Source organism: Arvicanthis niloticus, chromosome 7, assembly GCF_011762505.2.
Source record: "Arvicanthis niloticus isolate mArvNil1 chromosome 7, mArvNil1.pat.X, whole genome shotgun sequence".
In the NCBI taxonomy this organism is placed as follows: Eukaryota; Metazoa; Chordata; class Mammalia; order Rodentia; family Muridae; genus Arvicanthis; species Arvicanthis niloticus.
In genome coordinates, this window is record NC_047664.1 from 87858585 (window position 1) to 87885451 (window position 26867).

The 26867-nt window shown below is 44.6% G+C and overlaps 1 protein-coding gene across 1 annotated transcript in view; it reads left to right on the top strand.

Annotated features, from left to right (window-relative positions):
• The first annotated feature begins 1578 nt into the window (after window positions 1–1578).
• Rufy3 (RUN and FYVE domain containing 3) overlaps window positions 1579–26867 on the top strand; it is a 73738-nt gene continuing 48449 nt past the window's right edge. Inside the window, 1 exon segment of the mRNA XM_076938757.1 lies at window positions 1579–2085. Within this exon segment, the coding sequence (XP_076794872.1) occupies window positions 1758–2085 (328 nt within the window). The 5' untranslated portion in view covers window positions 1579–1757.

Consider the following 26867-nt stretch of genomic DNA (forward strand, 5'->3'; position numbering starts at 1 on the left):
AGAGGCAAACTTCTCTATCAAGATTCTCACCCTTCTCAAAAGATTCAAATGAGCTGAGTTATACTGGTGCATGCTTGTAATTCCAGCATTCAAGGTTCTGGATCAAGAAGATTATGAGTTTGTGACCAATACACTGCTTGCCTCCCACCCCCAACCTTCTTAATTAAAAAAAAAAAAAAACAATAACAACAACAAGGGGCTGGAGAGATGGATCATCACTTAAAAGCGTTGCTTGCTGCTCTTGCAGAGGACCCAAGTTCCCAGCCTGTAACTCCAGCTCCAGATCTGACACTGCCTTCTGGCCTCCTGGGCACATGGAGTAAAATTTATTTTTTTTCTTGAGACAGGGTTTCTCTGTGTAACCCTGGCTGTCCTGGAACTCACTCTGTAGACCAGGCTGGCCTCGAACTCAGAAATCCACCTGCCTCTGCCTCCCAAGTGCTGGGATTAAAGGCGTGTGCCACCAATGCCCAGCAACACTTCCTTTTCAAATATTCCTTGTTTTAAAAACTTGAAGGCTGGCATGAAAGAAGTCCCATGATCATTTCTAGTAGCAAGTCAGCGATTTGCAGAGAATAAGAAAAAAGATTTTCTTTCTGAAAAGTTTCACTTTTTCTACCGGAGGAAAAACTTACAGGAGATAGAAGCAAGTGTTTGAAACGTCGAGACAACGATTTCTATTTGAGTCCATAAGAGTCTGTGATTCAAAGCTAACCAGTGAGCAATCCACTGAGAGGAATCATGCAGCGCAGCTAGCCTGTAAATCCCACCCTTTGGAAGCTGGGGCACGAATTTCAAAGCCAGCCTAGCTTGGGCTTCTAGTGAGCCCATCTACCTACCTCCTCGATTAAAACAAAAACAAACAAACAAACAAACAAACAAAACTGAGATTTTTCTTTGGGGGGAAATGTTTATTTTCCGACTTAAATATTTGAAATAAAATAACGGTGGCTAATTTCCTAACAAAAGACAAACACTACGAAAGGGAAAACTATCAACCTGTAACAGACAAGTCTTATAAAGTTTGGATTAGCTGGTTTAGCCCAACCACAGGCACCTGCAGTTCTGGAAAACTGGGAAACAAAGTAAGAGCAAACACAACGGTTTCTAAATCGCCCTCACGAACGTGGAAAACCGGAGGGAAGACTATTGTCTCCTCAAATTTATCCTAAAGTTCCTGAATCAAAACCGTGAGCCAACCCATTGGAGGTCTAGTGTGAGAATAGCAAACCGTAGTTTAATACTTAGGGAGTAAGGGGATCCTTTTTTAAAACGAGCATTGGCCCAAATCTTTGCGCCTCTCTCTCCCGTGACCCGCGAAGTTGGCGGTTACACACCGACAACGCCGCTCGGTTCAAGCACCTGACCGGCAGGGGCCAGCCGGGCGGCGGAGGACCAGGCCCGGCTCACTCTGGGCCCCGGGATCAGGAGGGATCGGCGCACCGGAGCCCAGCGGAAGGTGCGGGGCGGACAAAGAGGACGCTGCCCCCTAGGGGCGCCGAGCCGCGGCGGGGGACGGCGAGCGGGGCGGGGCGGGGCGGGGGCCAGAGGCGGTGCTGGGCAGGCCGCGCCGTCGGGGCGGGGCGGTCCTCAGCTGGCCGGGCCCCGGCGGGGCGGGCGGAACGCGGAGCCCAGGCGGCAGCGAACGGCGGACGGCTGCGTTGGCGGCGGCGCGGGCACGGCGGGGCATCCGATCCTCGCCGTGAGCCTCGGGCTCGGGCCTGGAGAGGCGGCTGCACCGCGAAGCCACGAGCGAGATGGCAGAGTCCCCGCCGCCCGGCGCGGCTGCTGAAAGTTGCGGCGAGGACCCGGAGAGGGGCGGGGAGCGGCGCCCTGAGGAGCCGCCGGAGCCGCGCGGTGCTGCAGCCGGCGGAGCGGACCGGGAGGACGAGGCGGGGCCCTCGGAGCCGGACTCGCCGGTGACCGCCCCCTTCTTCCTGCTGTACCCGGGCGATGGAGGCGCGGGCTTCGCCGCGCGCCCGCCACCGCAGCGCTCCTGGAGGACCCCGCCGTCGCCCGGCTCCCCGTTGCCCTTCCTACTGCTGAGCTACCCGAGCGGCGGCAGCGGCGGCGGAGGCAAGCACCGTGAGTGTTGGGCACCGGGTCGGGGACGCGGTGGCCGGCCGAGCGGGACGGGCTCAGTAGAGCTCCGCCTCTCGCCGGGTTTCCGAGCCGCGCGGGCCGGGGGGGCGGCGGCGTGCCCCCTCGGCGGTGTCCACCCCTCGGTCGCTCCAGGCCGCGGCCCCGCCGGCTCGCTCCCCCTCGGGCCTCCACGTGCTGGGGCCGCGGCGTCCCCTGGCGCCGGCCGGCGGCGCCGCGCACTGGCGCCCTTCCCGGAGGAACCGCGGAGCTGGCGTCCGGGACCGGCTGACGCGCCCCCACCGGTTCCCAGCCGCGGTGGCCAAGTAGGTGTGGCTGTCGCGCCGCCGCCCTGCGGCCTCGGCCCGGGAAGGGAGATTTCTAAGAGCGTTCCCCAAAACCATGAGTGAAAGTGGTGACCCCCACCCCCACCCCACCCAAGTGAGACAAGAAATGGTCCCGAGGTACGCGAGAGGAAGGGAAGGGAAAGTGTAGCTTGGGAAGGGCACCTCCCAGTGTTGTGTCTTTTGTCAGAGAGGCGCTTCCACGCCTTAAAGCCATGGCCACACTCTAGCCCCCCAAAAGCAGCGAACCCCCATCGGCGCTGTTTTAGGCAACAAATGTTTGTGGCTGTTGGCCTGGAGCGGGTCTATGAGTGTATATAATGAGAGGGATGATTTAAAAAGATAAGACCTTAAGATATGAAAATACCTTTGACAACTCAAAGGATGCTGTAAATGCCAAATACCTTGCTATAGGTAGGAATTCTGAAAAGGGAAGGAAAGTTGCCCGGGGGTAAGTGAGGCTCCCCTCCCTCCTTATTTTTAAAGCTTGCCGGTGCAGATCTTGATTTGACAGCTCTCTGCTGCCAAGAAACTGACTTGGCTTTTTCTGCCTCCCCATCCAACCCAGTCGAAGGGATAAACATTTGTTGAATGTCTCCTGTGTTCATGCACCACAATTATCACGGCTATCAAGTCTCTGTGAGTGTAATAGACTACCTACCCCCTTTTCAGCTAAGGAAGCTGAAGATTGGACTAATTACATTCTTTGTTTTCAGTAACAGTTTTATGAAGCGAGCGTGACCCAGATTCCTTGTCTTCCATGACTGAGCTCTTTAATCGAACATGAGAGGTCCAAAACTGAGATGGTATGTGTAGGGGTTAGCAGGAAGGAACTGCCGGATTCAGCTAGCCAAAGTCCAGTGTTATCTCTCTTCTTACCTAAAAAGTGGTCCTAGATTGACCTGCTTGAGTCTTATCATAATGACTTTCTTTGAGTCCTGTGCTCTAATCTCCAGATAGGAGAGTTCTGATAGTTTCAAAGGAATAGGCTTTCTTTGTACAGCCTCTTTTTTGTTCCTTTTCTGTCTCTGTGTATTCTTCTTGTTATAGCCACATCACTACAGAATGAAGGAGGTGCTCTTTTAACAACAGTTCTCCATGCGACAGCTGCACATAATTTGACATAGGTTTTTTTCATCTGTTGGCTAGTATCAATTGTAAGGACTGTTTGAATCCCGGTTAGTTTGTTTGGTTTTTTTTTTTTGTTTTTTTTTTTTTTTTTCCTGCCCGGTAAAGATTGGATTTATTTACTTTTTAAGTATAATTAGAAGTTTGGAGCTAAGCGTGGTCACTATAGGAAGAGAAGGTTTAAGTCCCTAGGCTTGAACTTTGCACATGCCAGCCAAACACTCAGTCACCATGATCATGAATATGTTATACTATGGCCATACAGTACTGGCAAGTCTATGGAATGACTTGTTAACACATCAACATCTTAGAATTAACTTATCCTGTACTAGTTCAAGGTATAAAACTTATGACTCCTTCCTCCATGGCTTTTACAGACTAGGTATTGACAGTGCATTCTAGCAAAAACATACTGACCACATCTTTTGGGGTGGGGGAGGCTCATGACCATCTGTAATGGGATTCGATGCCCTCCTCTAGTGTGTCTGAAGACAGCAACAGTGTATTCTTATATTCTTTAAAAAAAAAAGAACCCATGCAAATGTCAAAAAATAAGTGCATAAAAATACTCCCTTGCTGCCCTGCAGAGTCAGTCAGAGTCAACTCTGCTTTCTGTAATGTTCTAAAACACTCCTGACTGCTGGGCTTTAAAAGGCTTCTTGTTCTTTTTTTTTTTTTTAATATTTATTATTTATTTATTTCTATTTTATGTGCATTGGTGTTCTGTCTGGATGTCTATCTGTGTGAGGGTGTCAAATCATCTAGAACTCCAGTCTCAGTTTTGAGCTGCCATGTGGGTGCTGGAATTGAACCCAGGTCCTTTGGAAGAACAACCATTATTAACTGCTGAGCCATCTCTCCAGCCCCAGCTTTTTGTTTTAATTTCTATTACCAGGACAGCACATGAAGTCAGACTCATCCCTGAGTGACTATGTGGTAGCTGAGCTCAGCCTAGAACCCTTTCTTCTTTTGTTTAGACACGGTTTTGCCAGACAGTCCAGATTAGCCTTGAAGTTGTCTTCTGGCCTTAGCCTCTAGGATGCTGGGATTTGTGTGTGCACCCTTGTAACTTCCTGATGCATGTACCAAACTTATGTGTAAATTGTACTAGCCTGAACACTGTGTTGGGATAGTGTGGCTTTGTTTTCACAGTTATGACTGCACTTCCATGCCTGTTTTCTTGAGGCAGGCTGTCATTTAGCTAAGGTGTGGCTTCAGCTTTGCCTTGTGACCCAGAATGATGTGGATCTCTTGGTCTCCTGTTTTTACCTCCTCAGTGGGATTGCAGGCATTCCCACACTACCTTTGCTTGTGCTGATTTTTTTTAAACATGACTTGAATTGGGAAGCTTTGTTAAATGACAGTGTAAGTACAAAAAAAAAAAAAAAAAAAAAAAAAAATCCAAACAGAAGTGGTAACCTACCCTAAAGATTTTAGAGTTTGTGGTGACATGTAGCATTAAATTGCATAGGGTACAATGTCTATAAAGAGTTGAGAGAAGGCTTCTGATAGGACATGATGCATTCTCAGCTCCTTTCTGAATATTTCCTGCTAGTCTGTTTGGTTTTTATACCCTAATTCTTTGTTTCCCCTTAAGACGGGATCACACTGTGCAGCTCTGGCCAGCCTAGAACTCACAGAGCTCCACCTGCCTCTGCCTCCTGAGGGCTGGGACTAAAGGCGTTCGCCACCGTGTCTGCTTATACTCTCGCTCTTAAGTTTAAAATTTGAAATAGCACATAGATCTGCTGCCTTTGCTCAAATGTTTTATGATGCAAGTGTTCAACATGTGAAGTGCCTTTCCATTCTGTGGGCCCCACCATGGTCAATGTCACATGATACCACACTTTTGAATTGGGTGAACTTTCAGGACTTTTTCATACAGTCATGCATCTGCGTTCATATTTCATGGTATCTTTTCTCTTTTCTATGAGCTTTTGTGATTTCTGATCAGCTGTTTTGCAATTAACCTTAAGTGCCTTCCTTTTTCTGTTAAAACATTACAGATCTTGTGAGTAGACAGCACAAAGTTGTAAGCTAACTTTGGAGGGGGCATGATGAGTTTTAATTATCAACTTCTCACAATCTAGAGTCACCTGGGGAAAGAGACTCAGGGAAGGACTATGGGGATCAGGTGGGCATATGGGCGTGCCTGTGAGGTATTACCTTTGTTACATGATAGAGGCAGAAGGACCTTTTCTTTGTGGGGATGCCTTCCCTGCTGGGATCTTGCACTTTGTAAGTATGGAGAACATGCAGAGCACAGGAGGTCTCTGTTCACTGTGGGTGTGACTCATTGTCTCTGTTCACTGTGGGTGAGACTCATTGTTAGATCCCTTCCTTGCACTCCCACAGTGATGGACTCTCACCTGGAATTGTAAACCAAAGAAACCCTTTCTTCCCAGACATCACTTTGTTCATGGTATTTTACCTTAGCAAAGGGAACAGTGTGTATAGCTGTGTAAGTGGATGTGCATTTAGAGGCCAGATACTGGTTCTTTCCTTCCACTGTGGGTTGCAAGGATTGATTGTCATCAGGCTTGTTTTTACTTCCTGGGCCATCTTGATGGCCTCGTTGTTGTTGTTTGGTTAGTTGACTGGTTGTTCTATAAACTTGATTACACAGTTCTTCAGCAAGAACTTTGTAAATGACAAGGTTGTGTAGCAAAGTCAGAAGGCTGGACATTGTTCCCGAAGCCTCTGTTTGTAATTTTTTTTCCCCGTAGACCAGGCTGGCCTTGAACTCAGGGATCTGCCTTCCTCTGCCTCCAGAGTACTGGGACTAAAGGTGAGTGGTGAGTGCCTCACTGCCTGGCCAGTAATTCTTATCTTTATCCAACTCCCAAAGCTACAGCAAATAATTTATGTTTAGTTGCACTCCCAGCAGCAATAGGTGGCAGAGGCAGGAGGATCTCTAATTTGAGACCAACCTATTCTAATTAGTGAATACAGAACAGCCAGGGATACACAGAGAAACCCTGTCTTAAAAAACAAATGATAGCAACAACAAAAGTTATGTTTAAGATGATGCCAAAGAACAATATCTCTTGTCATTTTTTTTTCAGTTACAGAAGTATACAAGATGCATCTCACTCACAGAAAGCACTCTCATCCTGTGTGTGTGTATACCTGTTATGACACTGAGAAGGAACTAGAAGAGGGATGAAAGGTGTGGGGGAAAAAATCTCAGAAGAGACACTATGAGTACCCTTTTCAAAGAACACCAACAATGAGGACCAGGAGTAGCAGGGTACTTATTCTGCTACATTATATTCACAGTGGAGCTCAGTGATTAGGCAGTAGAAGAAGAGGTGGAGCTGGGAGAAGACAGGAAGAGAAGGGGAGAAAAAGAGGAAAGGGGGAGGGGAGGAAGGAGGCTATGGATCATGGAGAACCGTGGATGGGTTGAAAGCTGTCCTATGTAGCAACTTCTATCAAAAGATATTGGGTAACTACTCTAATTGTGTGGGCATCTTGTTAATTGAACATTTCTAAATAGATGATCATTAAGCTTTAAGAGTCTCATTTCTACCAGGTACTGTGAGGATGGCAGATATTGTCTGGGGTTCAGCCGAGCTTTGTGGATGCAGCATGGGGGATGGCTCTGCCAATCCCCCACGCTGGCGTCTTGGTGCCAGGACCAGCACATCTAGCTAGCCACAGCAGGAACATGGCAATGGCCTGGGAACAAGCCAGACCAGGTGCCCTTTTTTAAATATCTCCCCCTACAACCATAGTTGGTTCCTGGATTCCTGGACGGTGCTGATGATAGACATGGAGATGGACTTGATTCTCTTGCATGTACTTGCAAATCCAGAATGTGTGCAAGGAACCTTTAGATTTGTAACTATGTTCCAGAATGGGTGTTTGAGCACAGCAAACCAATTTTATGTTTACAGTTTCATGTGTGTATGTAGATTTTATATATGTAGAAGTTTGTCTTCCATGAATATATGTTATTATTGTTCCCTCTTTTTTTTTTTTAAAGATTTATTCAGTTTTTTATTACGTATGGGTATCCTCCCTGCATGTATGCCTAAACCATGTGCCTGTGTGGTGCCCGAAGAGTCCAGAAAAGGACATGGGCTCCTCTGCAGCTGGAGTTGAGACAGCTGTGAGCTGAGAGTCAAGCTGTCCTCTGCAGGAGCAGCCAGCGCCATCTCTCTAGCCCCATTTCTTGTTTTTTAATTGCTCATAGTCATTTAAAAATACCTAACTAGGAGTTGAGTATGTATTGTCTATAATTCAAATCTGCTATATACTTGTCTACATATTGAAAAGGTAAGGAAGTACTGTGTTTTGTAGATTCAGAACTGTCGGCCTAAACTAGGGGTTTTAGAGGAACAGTCGGATCAGCAGAACATGGGCCTCTATGTTCTTTTTTTTTTTTTTTTGAAACAGGTTGATTTGTGACTTACTTGGTTTTGTTGAATTTTTTTAGTAAGGGTCTCCTGTAGCCCAGACTGCCTTGAACTTGACCCATTCCTGCCTGTACCTCTTGAACGCTGAGGTTAGCTACAGGCATGTGCCACCATGCCTGGCTGAGACTTTTTAAAGGGCAGTGATGGCACACACCTTTAATCGCAGCACTTGGGAGGCAGAGGCAGAGGTAGAGGCAGAGAGACAGAGGCAGAGGGGCAGAGGGGCAGAGGGGCAGAGGGGCAGAGGGGCAGAGGGGCAGAGAGGCAGAGGCAGGCGGATTTCTGAGTTCAAGGCCAGCCTGGTCTACAGAGTGGGTTCCAGGACAGCCAGGACTACACAGAGAAACCCTGTAACAAACAAACAAACAAACAAACAAAGAATGGCTTCTTCATAGTCCCTTGTAGATTAATGTCCTGGTAGCAGTACTGGGATCATTGTTCAACTGTGTTAACAAAGCAAAACCATTTTCTGGCCCATTAAATGCCATCTGGTCACATGGCATATAAATGCACCCATACCAAAGAGGGAAAGTGTGTCCACCAGAGAGCTGGGGTCCACCCCTAGGAGAAGTGCAGGTGGCCAGCCCCTTTCCACACACAGCTGAAGTGACTCAGGGTATCCTGAGCATTGGAGGTGCAGGCAGCTAAATCAAGCCCCTGTTTCTTTCCTTCCACCATTTCCTTTATTTTCACTTTCCACTTCCTGTTGGCCCTCTGGATACTGCAAAGTCCCCATAGTTGTCTGAGATGTAGCACTCTGTCTTCCCAGACAGTCCCTCCCCCTCTCTCCTTCCCCCCTCCCCCTCTCTCCTTCCCCCCTCCCCCTCTCTCCTTCCCCCCTCCCCCTCTCTCCTGCCTCCCTCCCCTTCCTTCCCCCTACTTTTTCCTTCGTGCCTACCAGTGTGGGACAGTTAAATGAGACTTGTAATTGACAGCAACAGTTTCAGGGTTTTGTTGCTGTTGTTTGTTTTGTTTTGTTTTTTTCAAGATAAGAGTTTCTCTGTGTGGTCCTGGCTGTCCCACGCTGTAGACCAGATTGGCCTAGAACTCAGAAATCTGACTGCCTCTGCCTCCCAGAGTGCTGGAATTTTAAGTGTGCACCACCACAGCCTGGCTAAAAATAGGAAAAAGTAAGAAAAAACTCCCAAGAGTAGGAGCGATTACAAGACAGGAGAACTTGGGTGCATTTTTTTTATTCATTGCATTTATTTGTTTGTATATTTGGTGTGTGTGTGTGTGTGTGTGTGTGTGTGTGTATGCATGGGTTGGTTGTGTCTCACAATATAGCTCTGAGCTCTGGAACTTACAGAGCTCCTCCTGCCTCTGCGTGGATTAAAGGCTTAAGTCACCACAACCAGGCTTAGAATCTAATTTTAATGAATTTTACATTCATTGTAATAATACTATGTTACAAATAGTATACTGCTACTGAAACATTATTAACTTCTCCCAGTAATGCTAAGTAGGTCATATACAGGCTTTCAAATTTGTTTTGGGAAGTCAGTACACTGTAACTGTAAACATTCAAGAATTGGTTTGAATTGTAATGGGCCTGGGGTAGAGCGTATACTGAGCATGAGCCCGCCCGGCCTGGATTCAATCACTGCACAGAAAGAAACAAAAGCAACTGTATGAGAGGAAATGCTTTCAGAGTTACAGAGCAGTGGTCCAGAGAGGGTATCAATATGGTTGTTGTGGCCCGTGTTGGTAAGACAGCAGCTTGCCATGCTTCACGGTCCCCTTGCCTCTCATCCTACTTAGCCGGGGTTACAGGTGTGCATCACACTATTTTTGAATAGTTGTGAAAAGGTCCAGAGTCTTTCTAAACTTCCCAGGCCCTGGCCAGGGTGGATTCCTCTTGGAAAAGCCTATTTAGCAACTCCCTGGCTCAGATCTTGCTTGGTTCAAAGTGGACTGGGCACTCGGCATAAGTTGGAAGGATTGGGGATGGGGCAGAGGTGGAATGGTTTGAAGGAAGAGTGGGGATCCTTTCACATGTACAAGAAAAGAGACTGGTGGGGTGAGAGGCTTGGGAAAGCAGAAGTCGTTCAGAATGTGATTCCTGTAACTGTAAAATCTGTTTAGGGACTCCCCATGGCACCTCTGCTTCTGCTGTCATTTACAAAGTAATGCTTGGTAAATTCCAACCTTTCACTCTTCCTTCCTCACAACAGCCCCTCTACTCTCTGCATATCCCCGTTTAGCCTTCTTCTGAGTCACTCTTGTAAACACCCATCCTTACAAATCTAACATCATGAGAAGAGAGTCCTGTTTGTGTTCTGAGCATTCTCAGAAGCAGAATCAATTACTGTACCGGTGATGGCTGACCCTGCTCTCGGCTTGCTCCATGCCACGGGCCATGCCAGCACTTTATATATAATTTTATTTAATGCTGAAGTAGCTAACCGTGTTTCCCATTTGTTAGTGAAGAATGGACAAAGGCAGAGGCTAGTGGATCTCTATGAGATCAAGGCCACCCTGGTCTTACAGTTCCAAGCCAGCCAAGACTGGAAAGCGGGAAGGGGAGGGATGAACAACATTAGTTAATGGGGCAGGGCTGCTCAGCTTCTGTGTGGTAGCCATAGGACTCCTTGGGAACGGTATGCTTTCAAAGCAGAAATGGCACGCTCTACCTAGAACCTCTCCTTCCGCTCTGCTTCTGGACTCTCAGCCTAGACTGGGTCTGTCTTCTCAGGCAACAGCCCTCTGGAGTTTCTTCTCTACTCATTAAAGTTATATCTGCTAAGAATGAATGAATGAGTGAATGAATGAATGAATTGGTAAGTCATAAATTTGATAGAATAGTATATATAGCCTATTAAATACATATGCATATATCTGTACATACACACATGCACACAATAGTGACTAGTCCACATGTGACAGTCTTTGGAACTTCTTGAACAGCTGTGGTTGTTTCTTGTGTTGTCCTTGTTTCTTCTTCAGCATTTCCAGTAGTTAACACACTGTACTTTCCCTGGACGTGTTAATGCCAGATTCATATATACTGGAAAAAGTACTTTAGGAAGCTCTGATGCAGGGATCAAGAGAGGAGGCCAGCCTAGGCCACATAGCAAGACCTCTTCAAAAAGGAAGGAGGGGAGGGGAAAGCCTGCTAGAATCAAGGCAGGGTTTCTCTGCGTATCCTTGCTTCCCTGGAACTATGTAGACCGACCTCAAACTCAAACTCAGAGATCCACCTTCCTCTGCCCCTGAGTGCTGGGATTAAAGGTGTGTGCCACTACTGCCTGGCTAGAATCTTGTTTCTTAAGACACACATTTAGTTTGATTTGTAGAACTGAAAAAATTTAAAGGTTGACATTTTAAAACAGTGGAAAATACCATTTCATGTATGGAGAGTGCCTTAGCGTTACTTTCTCTACCAACCAACATCTATGGAGACTGGTATTGGGTAGGGACTGTTTTGAGCAACATCTATAAATAATATGCAAATAGGTGAATTTCTTCTCATGGGGCTGTGTTCTCCACAAAGCTGGTAATTTAGTTTCGTTTTACAGCTGAGCAAATTGAGGTGCAGGGAGGATAAATTTCCCGCAGACATTAGTAGGAGCTGCTGATTATTCTGTTACTGTAAGCCCTTGCTTGCTGCCTATGAGCCGTGAAGTCAGTTCTACGTCCCAAGGTAGAAGTTATTTCTGGTCTTAAGCTGGTTAATTTTAATAAGTAAAGATGAGACATTGCAGTCCTCTGGTGGTATTTACTTCTGACAAAATAATGATAACTCAGCTTCCTGGGCATAATCATTTTGTAATTGCTTACTGTCATCTTTGGTTAATATCTGCAAACTGACAACAAGCCTACCAAGCGTATTATAAACTTCAGATTGAAGAAATCTGACATCTGTAGAGAAACCTAGTAGATTTTGGTTATGGGAAGAAAGGTATTGGGAGGGAGGGGACTGAAATAACCGTAGTTTTGCCCTTCTACAGTAGTCACATGATGATAACTAGTTTACGATACTCTTCCATGCCAATAGTTGATAGTGAAATAGGAAATTACTTTTCTTGAGTTGTGAAACTGTAAGCCCAGAAAGAAGCGCTAGGAAACAGAATTTTATGAGCATCTGCAAATTGATTTAGTTTTACAAATTGATGATTTTTAAGACGCTGTTATGTGCAAGTTAGGAACTAATTAAAAACAGGAGACAGCTATGTTAAGTGAAGGGGGGATGAGATGAAGCTCATTTGGGTGTGTGCACGACTCAGGCACAGAGGCCTGTGTTCATCCCCAGCAGAGCATAAAGCAGCTGTGAGTATTGCAGACCTGGAATCTCAGAACTGGTCAGGTGGCCTCCAGAGCATAAGTTCTGGATATTCTCAGTTACATCGTGAGTTCAAGGCCACCTTGAACTACAGGAAACCCTGTCTCCAGAGCACGGTGAGAGGGGAGCCTAGGGATGTAATGAGTGGTGAGGTGCTTGCTACTCAAGCACAAGGAGTCAACTTTATCCCCAGAGTCCATCTAAAAAAAGCTGGGTGTTGTAATACATGCTGTATGCACTGGAGAGAGAGAGAGAGAGAGAGAGAGAGAGAGAGAGAGAGAGAGAGAGAGAGAGAGAGAGAGAGAGAGAGAGAGAGAGAGAGAGGCGGATCCCTGGGGCTTCTGTCTAGCCAGCCTAGCCTGTTTGGTGAGCTTCAGGCCAAAGGAGAGACCCTGTTTCAAACAAGGTGAATGGCACCTTGGGAACAACACCTGAGATTGACCTTGGGCCTCAGTACCAGACATCATGTTGTTGGGCTGAGGAGATGAGTCAGTAAAGAACTTGCCTCACAAATATAAGGACCTGCAGTCAATCCTCAGGCCTATGTAAAACAGGGAGACTGAGACAGGTGTGTTCCTGGTTGTTGGCTAGCCAGCCTCGCTTAATTGGTAAACTCCAGTTCAGTGAGAGAACCTCCACATGAAGGAGTGTGTAACATGCACATGCGCTCACACACACACACACACACACACACATACAGAGTAAAAATGCAATATTGAGTGAAAAGCTTGGGGGAGATATATATATATATATGTATTACATATATATTACATATATAATATATATATATATATATATATATATATATATATATATATATTATATATATATCTCCATATCCTTTTATAAGGTTCATCAGAACCAAAACTAAATATACTGTTTAGTCATTTATATATTTGTGATCCAATTTTTAAAGTGAGGTAATAATTTCTTACTTTCTTTTTAAAAAAGGTCTATGGGACTCAGGGTGTCCTCAAATTCTCCATGTAAATTTTGGTCTTTCTGCTTGAGATTATATGTATGTGCCACCACACCAGGCTCTAAGATAATAATACACAAAATTCAGAAGAGCTGTCTTAAATGGAAGGACCTGTAGACCAGACTGGCCTCAAACTCACAGAGAGCCACCTACCTACCTCTGCCTCCCCAGTGCTGGGTGGGATTAAAGGAACACATGCCATGGCCACCACCTCCTGGCTCATGAAGTGCTTATTTAAAATAATGTAGTGTGCCATCTTACAAGATGGTTCTCCCTTCATTTCCCTGTTTCCTGCTTCCACTTGTATCATATGTTCTGACTTCGACATCTCCCTGACTAAAGGGACAAAGTGAGATGAGTTCCAGCTCTCTCCCCAAGGTGATAGCAGAGGGACCGAGTGAAGCCTCTGTCATGGTGCCTGGGGGATTTGCATTAGCCCTTGCCACCACAAAACAGGAAAAAATGTGCCCTGGCTTCTCTCTCTCAGAAAAATTGGGTTTATGAGAAACCTAGGCTAAGTGTACTAACTTGAAGGACTGAAGTGACCAGGTGAAGAAATGGTTTGGGAGGTTTTAGGGTGTGAGTTGAAAAAGCTGATTTTTAAAAAGTCTCTTCAGTAAGGGAATTGAAGCTCTTGTTGAGGGTGTTTCCAAGGGTCTTACCTGAGTACCTGATGTTGAAGAGTGTCAAAGAAAACACAGCTTTGGGGTGAGGCCACGTAGACAGAGCAGTGCAGAGGAGCAGTGCCTCCCTTCCCCTGGCCTTCACATGGTCCTGGGCCCATTCCTTGTGTGTCTGAGATACCAGAGTCTGCTCTGCAGGATGCTCAGGACAGCTCCCTGTGGCATTTGTTATGTCCCTAACAGAAAACAGAAATTCAGTGAGTGACATCATTCCGTTGAGTAATTTTTCCATACTACACAACAGGGGCATTAGACCTAACAAGTCAGTATCTGTCTTGTAATAGTCACATCTGAGTGTGAGCCACAGTCTACTTCAAGAGAAATGTAACTTCCAACTGAGATGTGCGTCATGTTTGCTCAGAGCCGCTCTGTAGAAAATCCACGTTGTGTAAGCAGGAAGAACACAGACGGTAGTGTTTCTCCCTTCTCATGCACTCGTTGACAAATGGGTTCAAATGAGAAAAAAATAATTCAATATAGTTTCTAATTAGTGTATACATGAGAATAAGGAAATTTTTTTCTTTATTTTTTAGGATGATGGGGACTGAACTTAGTACCTTGTACACACTAGAGACAATCACTATGTTCTAAATCCTTTCGAAAGTCAAGATTTGTATGTTTTATGGGTGGCTTAATGCTTTTTTATGTTAAGCTAATATATTTGCAAATATAAAGTAGTACTTTGAAATATTTAGAGGTATTTTATTAGCTTAATTGCATTGCTTCTGAACAATGAACAATTGTTGTGACTCGGTACTGTTTATCTGATAATCTGATCTGTGTGTGATCTGATGGGCGGTGCCACTCTTGCTGAAGGTGAAGGTGCTCTTACCCAGCTGCCCTGCCACAGACTGATAGATGAGGCAGGGAGTGGGGTTTTCTGACCCTCCAAAAGTTGTGGCTGCAGTGGGATCGCTCTCTGTGTCTTCTAGCTGAACAGAACGGGCTTCGGAGGGAGCAGAAGGGGTCTTAGCCAAGCCTCTTGCTCCGTCGTCTAAGCGTGTTTTAGTACAGGCGTGTTGCCACCAGTCTGGATGTCCCCTTGGCTTAGTAAGGGCTGCTTGGTGAGGAGATAGCATGCCACGGTTTGTGGCCAGTCTGAGCTGAGGTTCAGCATTTGTCCCTTAGCTATGATTTGTCTTTTGGGGTTCACTTATCTAAGGTCAAATATAGTCTGAAAACATTAAGTTGGAAATTTCAGAAATAAGCAATTCATTACTTTTAAACAGCACACCATCCTAAACAATGTGAAACTTTCTGCTCCTGAGCTCAGGGTCTAGCTCTCTGACTAGGGGATGGGTCCACACTGCAGGTGCTGACCCCCATTATCAAGTCATTGTGAAGCTCTCATTCATTATGCTGTCATCTAACACTAGGTCACAATGCCTCCATAATCCACCTCAGCAGGCACTGTCATCATCTGTCATTGCAGAGGAGAGCTGTGAGCTCAGGGACATAAGGTGTGTAAGTGTGCACACGCACACACACTTGAGTACATGGAAGCCACAAGAGATGTTGTTCCACGGAGTAGCCCACCTTGGTTTTTGAGACAGTTTCTCACTGGCTTGGAGTCCACCAGTGAAGCTAAACTGACTGGCCAGTGAGCCCCAGGGGTTGGCTGTCTCTGCCTCCCTACTGCTACGCCCAGGCCCAGCTGTTGTACTTGGGCTCTGGGGACTAAATCCAGGTCCTTGTGCTCCCAAGACAAGCACTTTACTGACTCATCTCTCCAGCACAAGATGTTTGAGAGGCTGGGAATGTAGTTCAGTTTATAGAATGCTTTCCTAGGATTGCACAAAGTCTGGTCTGGATCGCCAGCACGGTTAAACCAGGTGTAGTGGCAAAACCTGTCACTTTAGCATTTGGGAGGTGTGGGCAAGAGGGTCTGAAGTTTAAGGTCATCCTCAGCTATGTGGGAAGTTCAAGGCCAGCCTGTGCTACATAATACATAAGGCACTGTCTCAAAGAAAAAGGAAAAAAAAAAAGGTTCTTTTGCAACAGGCCATATTTATTTATTTATTTATTTATTTAACTCTTAGATATAATGATTCTATTTTATAATTGCTTATTCACGTTGTTTGTTTCTCAAGACTGGGTTTCTCTGTTTAGCGCTGGAACTTGCTCTGTAGATCAGCCTCAGAACCACCTGTCTGCCTGGAAAGGCGTGCTGGGCAGTTGGTCTCCTACTGTGTGTAATGTATACATTAAACTCTGCACAGTGTGAAGCGACTAGCCTGGCTGTCGAGCGCTACTGGAAAGCATGGAAAGCAGAGTGGCAGCGTCTGCATTGGACTCTGGATCCAGAACATTCAGTTTATTTACGTGTGTGCCGTGTGATTCAACTACGTCATTGGCCTTTTCTCCGCCCCTGCCCCACCTGTCACTCTTTTTGAGGTAGGGTCTCATGTAGCCTAGGATGGGCTGGTGGTCTCAAACTGCTGTGTAGCTGAGTCTCTGAATTATAGGCAGATGCCACTCACCAGACCTGACTGGAATAGATTTCTTTTCGGGCAGGGTCTTCTCTCCCCCCATCCCCCTTGCCCCTCTCTCCATAGCCCTGACAGCTGTCTGGGTTAGATTTCATGAAGAGGTGTATTTCTCCTTTAAATGAAACCCTTAAATAGGAACAAAACAAAACAAAAACCAATTTCTTTTGGTCACTAAAACATTTTAAAATTAGTGTTCTTCTTGCCACGGGAGAGAGCTACTTCCTGGCATTGTGTGGTGAGGGCATAAATATTATCATACAATGGATTGATTGCACACTTGTGCACACATATTGGTTAAGAGAATTTAGTGATATGTCTTCAGGACATTCCAGGATAGAAAGAGTTTTTTAAACTACAACATGTTTTTAAAGTCTCTTTAGAACTACATTTTGTGTGTGGCAGAGACTTGGTTAATATCAATATCAGAGAGAAGACATTGCCATTGATCAAGGAGTTCACTTCTTTAGTTTAAGGTGGTGTTTGTGTGTTTCGTGTGTTTGTTTTTTCCTGTCCTGTCTTAAAAGGTTACTCCTTTGTATTTTGATAACCCAAATTATAAATGTTTAAAAGATGGCTTCAGCTTTTTTTTCCCAGCTTTTCTTAAAATGTCATCTCTGCATAGTAAATTTCAATAGCTGAATGTACAACCATAGAATTGAACTGTGTGCTTAGTAAATGATTCTGCTTTTTGTGCCGCAGTATTGTCTAATGTTCCGCCCTGCTTTCCCAGAGTGTAGAGAATTGGTGAGGATCTGTGCATTGTGTTAGGTCTGCTCATAGTTTGACTAGCATAGTCTGAAAGTGGGTTGTGCAGGATGAGAGGGAGCAGCCTAATTGCTCCTCCTGCATCAGCAGCATCTATAAAGCATCCTGGGAATTGCTTGCCCGGAGCTCAGAGCAGCTGGTCACATGAGCCTGGATTTTCAGTTCAGTTCATTAGTCAGCCATTTTGGTCAACACCCTGCTTACTGCGCACAACCAATCCTGTTCGGACTCAGCATCCCGGCTCATCTGAGCAGGTCCTCTAGTGATTTCTGCTGCTCAAAATTTTTAAGATAAATTGAAAATATAGTTTGATTTTTTTTTAATTATATTTTTTCTTTTGTATTTTTTTCTGCACAAAGGAGGAGGATTTTTTTTTCATTTATTCATTCTGAGACCAGTTTTTGAAAGCCAGCTGAGGCGGCATTGGGTGGGTAGGACTTAAGCCTATAGATAGCCCGGCTGGAATAAAGGAGAAGGAAGATAAAAGGAGAGCATGCTGGCGGAGGACGGCACCGTCTAATCTTGCTGTTAAGAATTGCTGTTAAGAAAAGAGTACAGAATTGTTTGTTTTGAGCACTTTGTTCTATAAGGTATTTTTTTGTTGGTTTTTTGTTTTTCTTTTCACCTTTTTAAATCTCTCCCATCCCATTTTCTAAAAGCTTTATTTAAAAGCTTGGGATTTGGGATTTTTTTCGGTGCAGAGGTCTTATTTATTTGTGTGTGTGTGTGTGTGTGTGTGTGTGTGTGTGTGTGTGTGTGTGTTGTGGTCGCAGCTGACTCATCATGTCTGCCCTGACGCCTCCGACTGATATGCCAACCCCCACCACTGACAAGATCACACAGGCTGCCATGGAGACCATCTACCTTTGCAAATTTCGAGTGTCTATGGACGGAGAATGGCTCTGCCTTCGAGAGCTGGATGACATCTCCCTTACACCTGACCCAGAGCCTACCCATGAAGGTACGGTCAGATCTCAGCGGCTGGTGCCTAGTCTCAGCAGCGTCCTCATTGTTACAGGGACTGGGAGGGTCAGAGGTGGGAAGACCCTCTAGGTTTTTATTGTTGTGTCTTGCTCAGCTTCCCAGCACCCCAACCCCTTGTCTCTGCTTACTGGGGAAAAGATTCTTCCCTACCCCTGAGGTCTCCTTTCTCAAGATGCTTATGTTCTGTTACAGTTCTTTGTCTCAAAGCCCTTCAAAGGGAACATCTGAGGTCATTTAAACATCAGTTCCTAACAGATATGGAAAGAGCTATCAATCGAGTTCCTCCTTTAAAATGCCATAGAAACCACAGTGATTCCTAATAGTAAATTAAGAAAACACAACTGTCGTTATGGGATATCACAAACACAGTGGAAAAGATAGAGGAGTGTCCTGTCAACTGGACATTATTAAACAGGCTACGGCACCCAGAAAATATTTGAAAAAGTCACTCATTTTGAATAGTGTTAAGTGGAAAAGCAATTTTCAGTTCAGTGCTTCAGGAATATGGATGCTTAAGAACGCATGTCTTACAGAGGTTAAGCATGTGCACCGTTATTCCTGTGCATGGAATCTATGAGCCATTGTTTTTGTAAATGTATACTACATATGTATATATACTTAGATACTTGTGTTTACAGTTGCAAGTAATCTCTGACTTTTGTAAGAACACTTCCCAGTTGTAAGGTGTCTTTAGCTTAGACTCAGTACATTTCCTATTGCCAGGCTGCAGATACGATGGCTTCTCAGCATGTTTATTCTCCTTCAGCAAACAAAGATGAGAACACGAGCATGCAAGGAGAAATCCTTTCTGAATATCTGCAGGACAGACAAGTGGATTGTACATAGCAGGCTGGAGTTAGAAGTGATTCTGTGCTGTGACCTTGGCTGCAGTCCTGTTATGACTTAGATTTAATCGACATTCTTCCCAGTCAGATTCAGCCCTGAGAAGGTTTTAGAGCTGTTCCAGTCACAGACAAAAGCAGGCATTTTGTATGTTCCTTACGAGCAGTGCTTTGCTAGTTTTAAGGATGCTTGGCGTCTGTCACTGATTCTGTCCATTGAACAGCTTCCTTTAGTTGTGGTTCCGAATGTACACAGGTCATCAGCTGAAAGTCTGTATAATGCCAGTACTGTTTACACAGTCTCCAAAGCTTTAGCAGACTTTGGGGAAGAAAATTACAGTTTGAAGAGGCTACCAAGAAGCCTTTGAGCTAGTGCCCTTTTGTTTGAAAGAGAATCTCCATTCATTTGAGAGGTACACTGTGAAATACGACATTAGTTATAAAACCTAGTTTCTCAGTTTCCTAAAGATAACCTTTAGTACTTTTAGTGCTTTGCATGTATGCTTGCCTCCTGCATAGCAGTTCTGTGCTGAGCACAGGTTTGCTGTCAGTGCATGTAAACATTTGTAATAATACCATTTGAATTCTTCATTGAGAAGTGTGCTGCTGCAGACATGAGCACGGCGGTGAGGAAGGACAGCGTGAGAGACTGTTCAGAGCACACTCCTTGATCTGGGAAGTCAGATCTAGGGAGTCCTAACAGCATGGTGAGCATGTTGCCTTAAAATAGGCGAGAGAAACAGTTCACATGACATTTTTTTAAAGTACAAGGCCAGGGAAACATGGAGTATAATGTTCTAGAAAAGCAAGAGGTACTCCATGAGAGGTTTTTTTCCTTGTTCCACAGACTGTCTCTAAACAGCCATTTAGACCTAAGAAATGTCTGTTTTAATTCTAAAGCCCTTGGCACCTATCAGATTTAACTGTGCAGCCAGTGATTATGTGAATAACTAAGGAACTGAAACTCCTGGTGCCTGGACTGTGTTCTACTTGACTTATACAGAGAAGGTCTGACTATTCAAATCCTAGAGACCCTTCAGCTTCACAAAGAAAAATGATCAAAATTGTTCTCTTGAGATGAAGTGGTCTCTGAGACTTATTTTCTGAAATAGTTCTGTACTTACCATGAGGCTGCCGTGTAGCAGGCCTTTCTACCCACTATGGTGCTCAGAGCATAAATGCTTGGATTCCCTATCTCCGTGCTTGTTGGCATTCAGTATGACCCCCATTCTTACGTGTGCTCTCCTTAAAAACTAATAGCAACTAATGTAGTGGTCAGAGCAGAGGACTGAGTCTACTGGAGAGGAGAGGGAAAGACCAGGGAATGCATCTGCATAATACAAGCTTGAGCTAGACCTTGAGACACAGCTAGATGATCACCACATGCATGTGGAGCAGAGCTTCGTAAATGGTACATTCTGAGCTGTCTCTTGCCAGGGAAGAGCAGGTGGTAAGGAGCCCGCAGGACTGTGTGTGGCCCAGCAGGGTGGGGAGTTGGAAAGACTACACACTCGTGTGGGGCACCTGGGCTTCACTCAGGGAAAGCCACTGGGCCTCTAAACCTAGAGAGAAGATGAACTTAATAGAGTAGCAACATTGTGGGTGGATCAGGAAGATAAAAGCTCCCCAGGGACCCTAGCCATGACTACTGAAGCGGTCCAGGTGAAAGATAACAATTCCAGTCTAAAGTGTGGAAGGATGAGCACAGGGAAGGAAGAGCCACCTGAAGTAGAGCGTCCCTGGTGACAGAGCAGCTTCTGGAGCTGGGGGAGGACAAGGACACAGTGCCTTGGGTGACTCGAGTGTTTCTCTTCAGGGCTGAGTTCCTTTCACCAGTAAAGAATACAAAGTAAGACTAGGCTTGCTCTCTGGTGCTCAGGGACTGTGGCTAACAAAGGAAGCATTATCATGTCATCTGCTTAACCTTCCAGCCAGCCCCACAGAGCCAGGGCGCAGGGTAACTCTGCCAGTTATTAGCCTGTCGTAAAATAATCCTCCTGCCTCCGTCTCCCAAGGGTCTTGATTATAGATGTGTGCTGATTTAGAAACATACCACGCTGCCAACGCTGCCATTGAGCTAACTGTCAAGAATGGGCTTTGATTTAGTTATTTATTTATTTATTTTTACTTCTTTACATTTCTAAAAGCATAGTAAAGCTTAAAAATTAGGACTGGAGAGATGGCTCAGCAGTTACGAGTGCTGGGTGCTTTCCCAGAAGACCCCAGTTCAATTCCTAGCACCCACATAACAGGTCACGCCTGTCTGTGACTAGTTCCAGTGCTTCTGATACCCTCACACAGACATACATGCAGGCCAAACACTGGCGAACATAAAAACAAGCTACATTTTAAAAATTTGGAAGTAAAGGACTTTTAAAACTATCACACCCTACATGCCTTGGGTCTGGAAACTTGTCCTGGCCAGTGAGGGGATGAAATGACAGACACAGACACACGTACACAGAGGGTGGGCGCTCGACAGAGTGGCAGTAACTACTGCAGCAGCCCGGAACCTCAGTTTGTATATTGTGTACAATATACAAGAGGTTGCAGTCTCCATGGGAGGTGTCTGCAGGTGAGCAGCCAGGAGAAAGAAGCTGCAGTTGCTAGTCTTTGCACACACTGGTCAATCATTATAAACACTGCACTCACAGACAAAGGCCTTCCCGGGCCTGCGCTGTGACCATGTCAGCACGCTGACTCAGGGCTTCCTCAGCCCGGCATGGGTCTCTGAGTATTCAGACTGTGCCCTTGGTCTTCTCAGGAGTGGAAGCAAAACACTTTCATGCATGCCTGTAGTAATTTAGAAATTGTGAGATGAAGTGATGTGCTTTATAGTTATTTGTGTTCCTTTTCATCTAAGTGTCTTGGAGCAGCATTCTTGAAACAAGTTCATGTACTTGCTTCAGAGTCAGGAAAACAAGAAACAAAACTGCTTTCAGAAATTCCAGTAAGTGGCACACATGGAGGACAGGGTAGGTCATTGCTGTCATATTTCCAAGTGTTAACAACAACTTGGCTGTGCTTGAGACCTCATTGATTTTCAGGTTACCCCCGATTATTATTGGTTACCTAGCTGGAAACATATGTTTAAAAATCTTTGGTGTCTGAAGGAAAATTTTTAAAGAGTGAAATCCTGAGCCTTTGTGTTTATCTGTTATGGGATTAAGTTCATTTTAAGTTAAAAGTCTGAAGTAGCGTTGTTCTATTTTAAGAGAGAAAACAATATATTTAGGTTTATTGCCTTTACTCTGTAAAAATGTTGATTTTTAGATAGATATGTGATCTAAATGAAATCTCTAAATTGTCCTTAAACTAAATAGCCAGCTTTTAAAGCTCATGTTCCTTTTCTTCAGCATTCATGCCCTCTTTTGTCATTTGGAGGATATTTGTATGGTTGGAGGAATTTTTTAGATGTCTCTGTTTAGAGCTGCAGAGATGGCTCAGTGGGTTAATGCTTGCTGCACAAGCATGGGGACCTGGCTTAGGTGCCAGCACCCATATAGGAAGGGTGTAAACACAAAGTCCCAGCAGAGAGGCCGACAGCAGAGAAGGTTCAGCCTCCTGACTGCTGGGATTGCAGGGTTATTAATTAAAACACCCTTCTCAAACACAGATAGAGGAAGCATACCATGACAGGATTATTTGTTCACTTATTTTCTTACTTACATGTTTTGAGCCTGGATGACTCGGGCAGAATTACATCTTCAGGACACGTTGAGAAATAAGCCTCTGCTCCTATGACTTAGGGTTGATGTTCAGAGCGGTGTGTGATGGTGGTACATGCAGAGGCTGACCCTGCGGAACCAGGGGTCCCTCCCGCAGGCACCCCTACAGCAGGTACCTTGGCCTTGCTGGCCAGATGTGTAACATCTGTACTGGCTAGTGGAGAGAGGCTATAGGAAATAACCAGTGGTCATAGGACTTCAGACCAAGAGTGTGAGTTTTTGTCTGTTTGTCATTAGTACAGGCATTCCTGGAGGCAAAGCTTAGTCCTTGGGGCTAAATGTCACCTTGCTCTCCCAGACCTCTTGTTTACCATGAAGGCGAAGAGTCGTTGAAGATATCAGAGGCTCCTGGGAAGCAAGTGTGAGCCGCTGGGTTGTCAAAGGACAGTCCCGTTTCCCTAGAAACTGATATGTGGGATTCAAAACCAGACAGCACGCACCACTGATGACATTTCCCAGAAAATAGGATAGATGCTGGCTTGGAATAGGTATTTCTGCCAGTGGGAATATACTACTGGGCTCATTTCTCAAAGTGACAGAGAAGGGTTTGTCATCCAGGGACTGTTAGACAGGTGCCAAGATCTCCCCTTTGACATTAAGTACTTCTTGGTTTTTGTTCTTATTTTTATTTTTGGTTTGTCTGTTTGCTTTGTTTTCAAGACGGGGTTTCTCTGTGTAGCCTTGGCTATCCTTAAACTCATTCTGTAGACCAGGCTGGCCTCAAACTCAGAAAGATCTGCCTGCTTCTCTCCCCTCCTTTTTCCCCCAACTCCCAGTGCTGTGGTTAAAGGCATGTGCTACTACATGGTGACATTAGGTACTTCTGCTCCTAATACCCCCTGTATGTGAGCGTTACCCCATCTAACTGGGGGCTCATGTATGTTTCTAATGAAAACAGTACATATCTCAGTGTGTGTTTTACAGGAGGAGCACCAGGAAGTCAGAAGAAGGTATCAGATTCTCTAGAACTGTAGTTATAAGTCATTGTGAGCCACCATATGGGTTCTGGGAACTGAACTTGGGTCCTCTGCAAGACTAGCCGGTGCCCTAACCACAGAGCCATCCCTTCAGCCCCACTACTCTTATGAGAAAAGATTACTAGAATTCCTTTCTTCTGATTGTTTCTGGTTTAGAAACTATTTAGCTCATGTCTACTTTACCTACCCTATTAGAATATAGTTTAGTATAAACTTGTTATTACTTGTGGATAATGTGTGTGTGCACATGCACACATACACATGTGTTCATGCTGTAGGGATGGTGTGCATGTGACAGCACACATGTCAAGGTCAGAGGAGTCAGTGTTCTGTACTCAAGTCTCAGTTTTCTAGGCTAAGCAAGTGCCTTTACTTGTTGAGCCATCTTTCCAGCCCAGGAGCAGTCCTTTTAAAAATTACTTTATCAATGTAAATCAAAGATCTAAGAAGATAGTTCCAGCAACCATATCAAGATATATGTACTTTACAAAAACAATCATCAATATAGGCAAAGACTATTTTAAAGATTTATTTATGTATTTATGTCTTTGTATGTGAACCTGGGTAACTTTATGTGCACTGTGTGTGTGCAGGATCCCATGGAGGGCAAAAGAGAGTGTCACATCTCTGGGAGCTAGAGTTTTAGGTGACTATATGGCTCCTGGGAACCAGACCTGGGTCCTCTGCAGGAGCAGCAAGTGTTCTGAACTACTTAGCTAGCTTTTGAGCCCCCAGGCAGAAAATTTACATCTATCTAGGTAGGTAGGTAGGTAGGTAGGTAGATAGATAGATAGATAGATATTATAATATTCTGCCTTGTGTTAGCAGAACCTCAAAAGACACTTAATATAGTGTAGAGAGAAAAATAGTAGAAATATGTAGAACATCTACAAATAAATAAATAAACAATAAATACTAGAATATTTTTAGCATAATGATTAGAATATAATTTATAGCTTCATACTTTTTTATAATATATCACAATTATCCTATTATAGTATAATATATATTATTTCTAGTACATTATAATTCACCTTTTACTATGCTTAGTTTATAAATTAACCTTTACTGTAGTTGTGTCTATATAGGAAAGTGCAGAGTATTTAGAGAGAAAAACATAATGTTCCAGGTGTGTTGATTACACATTTGAGCATCCACTGGGGTATCAGAGCAGCTCTGCTGTGGAAAAGAGGGACCACTGAATGTCAAGCACTTTCCCTACCAAACAGCAGAGCGCATACTCTTCTGAAGGCTTTAAGGAGCATTCTGGAGAGTAGACCCCACTAAAAGAAGGTGCATTCGTTTCCTGTGAGTATTCTAAGAAACTGCCACAGAGGGTACCCTAAAGCAACAGAAGTTTATTCTGTAAGCTAACACTTAACACTGCTCTTTCCAAGAGACTTGGGAGAGTCCATTCCTTGATGTACAAGTACCTGTGGCTGGCAGCATCCCTCCAGTTACAGGCTCATCACCTGAGTATCTACCTTTGTAGGCATTTCACATTGCTTCTTTTCCCTACTTGAACCTTCTGTTACAAGAACATAAATGATAGTATTTTCCAAGGAAATCAGAGTCCTTCATTTAAACTACTTCCAGATAAAATAGCATTTATAAGTTCAAGGGAATACGATATGAATGTCTTTTGGGAGCCTTTTGTTTTAACTTATCACAAAGTATCAGTGAACAGTAAAATCTTAAAATAATACTAATATGTTCTATTTTTTGATACAATGATTAAACTTATAATCACTAGATAAATATGAAAAATTATACATTTGGAAACTGAAATTATAGCTTTCTAAGGATTCATTCATCAAAGAAGTCACAAGCAAAAATATCTCAAGCTGAATGAGCATGAAGGCACATTTCAGATTTAAAAATTTGGTAGTTTAAATTCTTATTTTTGTAAAGAAGAAAGTCCTAAACAATGTTTTCCCTTAAGCATTCTCAAAAAGTAGCAAGAAAATTGGGTGTAGTTGCTCACCTGTGACTTCCATGCTAACTTTGAAAGAGCTTGTGCATGTGACCTAGCTCTTCCTGCTCCAAGGACTGTGCCATAGCAGCTTGTGCCGCAGACGCCTGTGTGCCATCACCAGTTCCATGCCATCACCACAGAGTTTAATACAAAGATGCACATGAACATGCAAAAGAAAGTTGTGAAATTGATTGCCTCTGGGTAGGGAAATTGCAAGTGATTCCATACTTTCCTACTCTTTATGCTTCACTTAGTCAGCAAAGGGTTGGCTTCCAAGTCAGAAATCCCTTTTCCACCTTCTCATAGCATACTTTTTATTATTTAAATTATTTCACATCCTGATTACAAACAGCTTCCCCTCCCTCCTCTCCTCTCAGGCCCTCCTTCTCACCTCTCCCCTCCCCTTCCCTCCCTTCCCCCACCCACTCCTCCACAGAAAAAGGAAGGATATTAGATACCACCCTTGGCATACCAAGTTATAGTAAGACTAGGCACATCTTTGGAAAAGGGATCCAGTGCAGGCACTGTAGTGAGAGACAGCCCCTGTCTTTAGGAGTCCCACGTGTAGACCCAACTGCACACACCTGTTACATACGTGCTGAGAGTCTAGGTCAGTTCCAGGCATGCTCTCTGTTTGGTGGTTTGGTCTCTGAGCCCCTAGAGGCCCCAGTTAGTTGATGCTGTGGGTTTTCTTATGGCATCTTTGATTCCTTTGGCTCACAAATCACTTTTTTAAAAGGTCTTTTTTATTATTTTTAAATATATTTTAAATAAACATATCCATGGGGGTGTGTGCAGGGGAGTGCAGTTGCTCATAAAGTTCAGAAGAGGGTGTCAGATCTATAGCTGGAGATAGAGGCAGCTTCAAGCCTCCTTACATGGGGCTTGGGGACAGAACTCAGTTCCTCTGCGAGAGCAATACCTGCTCTTCACCTCAAGCCGTTTCTCTAACCTCCTTCATAAGAAAAATGACTCTTCCCCCCCAGAAAATATTTGAAAACTTGGGTACTCGTTCATCTGTTCATCTTACTTGTACCCCAGTACCTCCTGTGGAAGGAGAACCATGTGAACACAAACAGGAACTGTACCCCCAAAGCACATGCTTCGCTCTTGATCCATTTTCAGATATCTTTTTAATTCTTGTTTTGTGTCTTGGCTGCATGTATGTCTGTGCACCTTCCTAACTCATGG